This window comes from Protobothrops mucrosquamatus, unplaced genomic scaffold (genome assembly GCF_001527695.2).
Source record: "Protobothrops mucrosquamatus isolate PMUCROS unplaced genomic scaffold, P.Mucros_1.0 scaffold1161, whole genome shotgun sequence".
In the NCBI taxonomy this organism is placed as follows: domain Eukaryota; kingdom Metazoa; phylum Chordata; class Lepidosauria; order Squamata; family Viperidae; genus Protobothrops; species Protobothrops mucrosquamatus.
In genome coordinates, this window is record NW_015387376.1 from 406,751 (window position 1) to 411,676 (window position 4,926).

General features: G+C 48.5%; 1 protein-coding gene across 1 annotated transcript; it reads left to right on the forward strand.

Moving 5' to 3' along the window:
• The first annotated feature begins 1,228 nt into the window (after positions 1 to 1,228).
• On the forward strand, positions 1,229 to 3,805 carry SLITRK2 (SLIT and NTRK like family member 2). The gene has a single exon (XM_015820691.1). The coding sequence runs from the start codon at positions 1,229 to 1,231 to the stop codon at positions 3,803 to 3,805; it is 2,577 nt and encodes an 858-aa protein (XP_015676177.1).
• The last annotated feature ends 1,121 nt before the right edge of the window (positions 3,806 to 4,926 follow it).

Below are 4,926 nucleotides of genomic sequence, written 5' to 3' on the forward strand. Positions count from 1 at the left end.
GTCTCTCCTTAACTATCCTTAGGGAAGGTCGAGGGATTTCTAGCAGGAGGCGCCACCGCGGGGGTGGAGGGGACTTTTGGTACCTTCGTTTTCCGTGCCACCAACCCCTCCCCCGTGATTTCCAAGGAAAGGAGGAGAGCACCACCCCCTCCCTCGTTCCTTCTCTCCTCCACAATTTTTACCACCGAGCCTTGGTTTTAATGGGGAAGGGGGTGGGGGGTGGGGTGATGGATGAAGAAATAAGAGAGTAGATTCTGTGGAATCCACAGATTTGGTGGTTCGGTTTGCAAAAAAAGCCTTCGCGCGTTTGTTTGCATGTCTGGAGAGCACCATCCCGTCTCCCAACAGGGCAAATTAAAGAGCAGTGGAATGAGAGACCCCCTCCCCAAAGTCATGGGGAGGAGGCTCAAGAGAACCCTCCAACGGGTGGGGGGGGTGCTTCTCTCAGTTTCCTTTTGTCCAGCTTTTCTAGTGGAAGATGAACAAGGCTTCCCCAACAGAGACACGGTGGTGGCATCCCTGGACTATTTGATGGGAGCCGTTGGGCGTAATTAGGCCAAGTAGAAACCCTGGGCTTGAAGAAGGAAATACTATCCTTTGATTACGCTGGCAATGGGGGCGGGCAGAGGGGTGGCAGGGGTGAAGCCACAGGGGACGAGAGTTGAGCCAGGCTCCTTCCTCCCTCACACAAAAGAGTTTCCATGGCGCGGGAGTGAGTGGCGGGGAAGAAGAGGGAAAGAGCTGCGAAAGTGAAGGGCTGTTGAGTCAGAAAACACCCATCCAGATGTGGCCCTCCGGAGAAGGGAAGGGGACGGGAAGGGAGAGAAGAAGACTGCTGGCTCTCAGCAGGTTGAAACCCCCTTCCTCTCTCTCTCCTTCCCCCCAATATATCTTTCTTTGAGGGGGGGGAGGCAAGACAGAATAGGACAGCTTGGTGAAGAATCCTGAAGAACAGCCCAAGCTTGTCCAACAATCCTAGGTCTGCTGGGGGGACCCAGGAACAGAGAGGGTGGGGTGGAAAGGGCAGAGCTCCCTTCCTCTTGAGGGGTCCCCAAAGGCATCCTTGAAAGTCCGGGTGAGGGTGAGCCTTGAGGACCGTATCACAGCATTGCTGCATTGCCTCCAGATTGTTGGGTGCTGTTTGATTGATGTGCCTTATTTTCTGCCTCCCCCATCTCCCTCAAGGCTTGACTCTTGGCGCAGAAGGTGGGCTCAAGGCTCCATAAAGATGCAGAAGGGGGTTTGGCTGCTGAGTGTGTTCACAGTAGCTGGGATCGCGCCGACCACGGAGAGCCGCAAACCTGCCAAAGACATTTGCAGCAAGAGCCGTTGCCCTTGTGAGGAGAAGGAGAACGTGCTGAATATTAATTGTGAAAACAAGGGATTTACAACGGTTGGCCTCCTCCTGCCTCCCCCGTCCAAGATCTATCAACTCTTTCTCAATGGGAATGCCTTCGCCCGACTCTACCCCAACGAATTTGTCAACTATTCCAATGCTGTGACGCTCCACTTGGGCTACAACGACATGGAGGAGATCCGAACTGGGGCCTTCCTGGGCCTTCGGATTCTTAAGAGGCTGCACCTCAACAACAACAAACTGGAGATCTTACGGGAGGATACCTTCCTAGGCTTAGAGAGTCTGGAGTATCTCCAGGCTGACTACAACTACATCACTGCAATTGAGGCGGGGGCTTTCAGCAAACTCAACAAACTGAAGGTGCTGATCCTCAACGACAACCTGTTGTTATCCCTTCCTAGCAACGTGTTTCGCTTTGTCCTCCTGACCCACCTGGACCTTAGAGGGAACCGGCTAAAAATGATGCCTTTTGCTGGAGTCTTGGAGCACATCGGCGGAATTATGGAAATTCAGCTGGAGGAGAATCCATGGAACTGTACCTGTGACCTTCTGCCTCTCAAAGCATGGCTAGATACCATCACAGTCTTTGTTGGGGAGATTGTATGCGAGACCCCTTTCAGGTTGCACGGCAAAGACGTCACACAACTCACCAGGCAGGACCTCTGCCCTCGAAAAAGTATGGGCGATGCCAACCCAAGGGAGAAATATCCTTCCCACTCAGACACGCACATCCAGAGACTTCCCCCAACAGTTAATTCTGCTGTTGGGGCCACCAGGGCTCCCAAGGCCAGCCGCCCACCCAAAACAAGGAATCGACCCACCCCACGGGTCACCGTGTCTAAAGACAGGCAGATATTTGGGCCCATCATGGTTTATCAAACCAAATCCCCCCTGCCGCTGACTTGCCCGAGTCTTTGTGCTTGCACTTCGCAAAGTTCTGACAATGGGTTGAACGTCAATTGCCAGGAGAAAAGAATTGGCAACATCTCCGATCTCCACCCCAAGCCCACCAGTCCAAAGAAACTCTATTTGACCAGCAATTACTTGCAAACGATCTATAAAAGTGATCTCTTGGACTATCCCTCATTGGACCTGTTGCATTTGGGAAACAATAGGATTGCTGTGATCCAAGAAGGTGCCTTTTCTAACCTCACCAGTTTACGCAGACTTTATCTCAATGGTAACTACCTTGAGGTCTTGTATCCTTCCATGTTTGAAGGGCTCCACAGCTTACAGTATCTCTATTTAGAGTATAACGTGATTAAAGAGATCCTGCCACGTACCTTTGATGCATTGGGCAATCTTCACCTACTCTTTCTGAACAACAATCTTTTGAGGTCCCTGCCGGACAATGTCTTTGGAGGCACCACCTTAACTAGACTCAACCTGAGAAACAACCATTTCTCCTACCTGCCTGTGCAAGGTGTCCTCGACCAGCTTTCAGCCCTAATTCAAATCGACCTTCAAGAAAATCCTTGGGATTGTACTTGTGATATCATGGGGTTGAGATACTGGATAGAACAAGTCACCGAGCAAAACAATCAGCAGTCAGGAGGCCCGGTGGTAATCAACGAAGTGATCTGTGACTCTCCTGCCAAGCATGCTGGAGAACATCTCAAGACCTTGAGCAAAGAAGCCATCTGCCCCGAGAACCCCAATCTCTTAGATTCTCCTCTCTTGTCCCTCAATCTGAACACTGATATGCCATCAGCCTTCAGTGTCTTCCCCAGCGCCTTTCCAGAAATGCAGACGGAAGTCCCTCTCTCTGTCTTAATTTTGGGCCTTCTGGTTGTGTTTATCTTGTCGGTCTGCTTTGGGGCCGGGCTGTTCGTCTTTGTTCTCAAACGGCGTAAGGGGCTGCCAAGTGTGCCCAGCAGTGCCAACAACCTTGACGTCAGTTCCTTCCAACTGCAGTACGGGTGCTACAACAGCGAGGCCCACGAGAAAGCTGAAGGGCATGTCTATAATTACATCCCTCCTCCCGTTGGAGAGATGTGCCAGAATCCTATCTACATGCAGAAGGAAGGAGACCCCGTGGCTTACTACCGGAATCTCCACGAATTTAGCTACAGCAACCTCGAGCCGAAGAAGGACGACTCCACCAGCTTTGCCTTCACCATCACAGCAGCAGACATGCTGGAGAAGCAGTCCTTTTCCAGGGAGCCTGAACTCTTGTACCAAAACCTCGTGGAGAGGGTGAAGGAACTGCCCAGTGGAAGCATGGTCCAGTATAATTTTTGCACCCTCCCCAAAAGGCAGTTTGCCCCTTCCTACGAGTCCAGGCGACAAAACCAAGACAGGCTCAATAAAACGGTTTTGTACGGGACTCCGAGGAAGTATTTTACGGAACTGTCCAAGCCTGATCTCCCTTTGCTGCAGGGAAAGTTGCAGGCCGAACCGGACTACCTCGAAGTGTTGGAAAAACAAACGGCCATTAGTCAGCTGTGAAATAGGGAGTGGGGGGAGGCCTGGGGGAGGGACGGGAGGGTTGCATTGGATGGGGTGGGGAAAGTCTTTCAAAAGAGCAATGAACTGAAGCCATCCAATGAAAATTGGTCACAGAATAAGAATAATATTTCTTTCCCCCCCCCCATCATCAATGAAGACATTTTTCAGACCAAGCCAGGTTTTGGATGGGGCGTCTTCTACTAAACTCCCTTTAAGTTATTATAATTATTACTATTGTTATGATTTTGCATATCCTTCCTCCTTTTCCCCCCTGTTCAGCCTTTTTAAGAACTGAATGAATGTTTATTCTTGGAGCATTTACATTGGGTTATTTCGGGGGGCGGGGAAAAAAGATGAAGAGACGATATGAAAAAGTTCTCGCGACACCCGTGGCCACATCCACAGAATTGAGATGGAAAAATAACGTCTGAAACGGATGTTCTGTCATTCCTTCACTAGATTAGAAAGTGTCTTTCTCTTTCCCTCCCTCCCTTATTTTATTTTATTTTGTAAATAAAAATATTGACAGTACAGCTTTTTCAATGGTCAAGTACAAGCACTGGGCGTCACATCTGCATGTGTGCGTTAAGGTGTCTTTGCACTTTAAATAACCATCACATCATGCTCTGAAGGTAATTGTATTTTATTTTTTAATAAGGGGAGGCGTGTAAACTGGATCTCAGCCCTTCTCTGTGACAAGGGGTAATTGCTTAATTGGCAAGCAAAATCCCATGTAAGAGAGTTTATTTCTAAAGTTTTTAATGGACTGGACTGTAAAAAAAAAATTCTTTATCCCAGTTTTATTTCTGGCCTGATTTTACAAACATTTCAAAAATGACTTAAGAATTTAGCAGCGGATTGAGGTATCCAGCTTCCTCACTTGGGAGTGATAGTTCTTTAATTTAAAAAAAGGAAAGAAATTAACACAAAATCTACATCACCTGATCCAGAGGCATCCCGTATTTGTTATGCTGCAGCTCCTAACACCGTTATAATGTTCAGTGTTTTTCAGATCATTTGCCTAATTAAGAGAACATTACTTGTAATATATTTTTTCTGCATTAAAATTAGATATTTTTATACATTTAAAGCCAAGAGTTTCGATTTCCAGTATTTGAGGA

Coding starts and splice junctions, on each gene's coding strand:
- SLITRK2 (XM_015820691.1), top strand. CDS start 1,229: ATGCAGAAGGGGGTTTGGCTGCTGAGTGTGTTCACAGTAGCTGGGATC.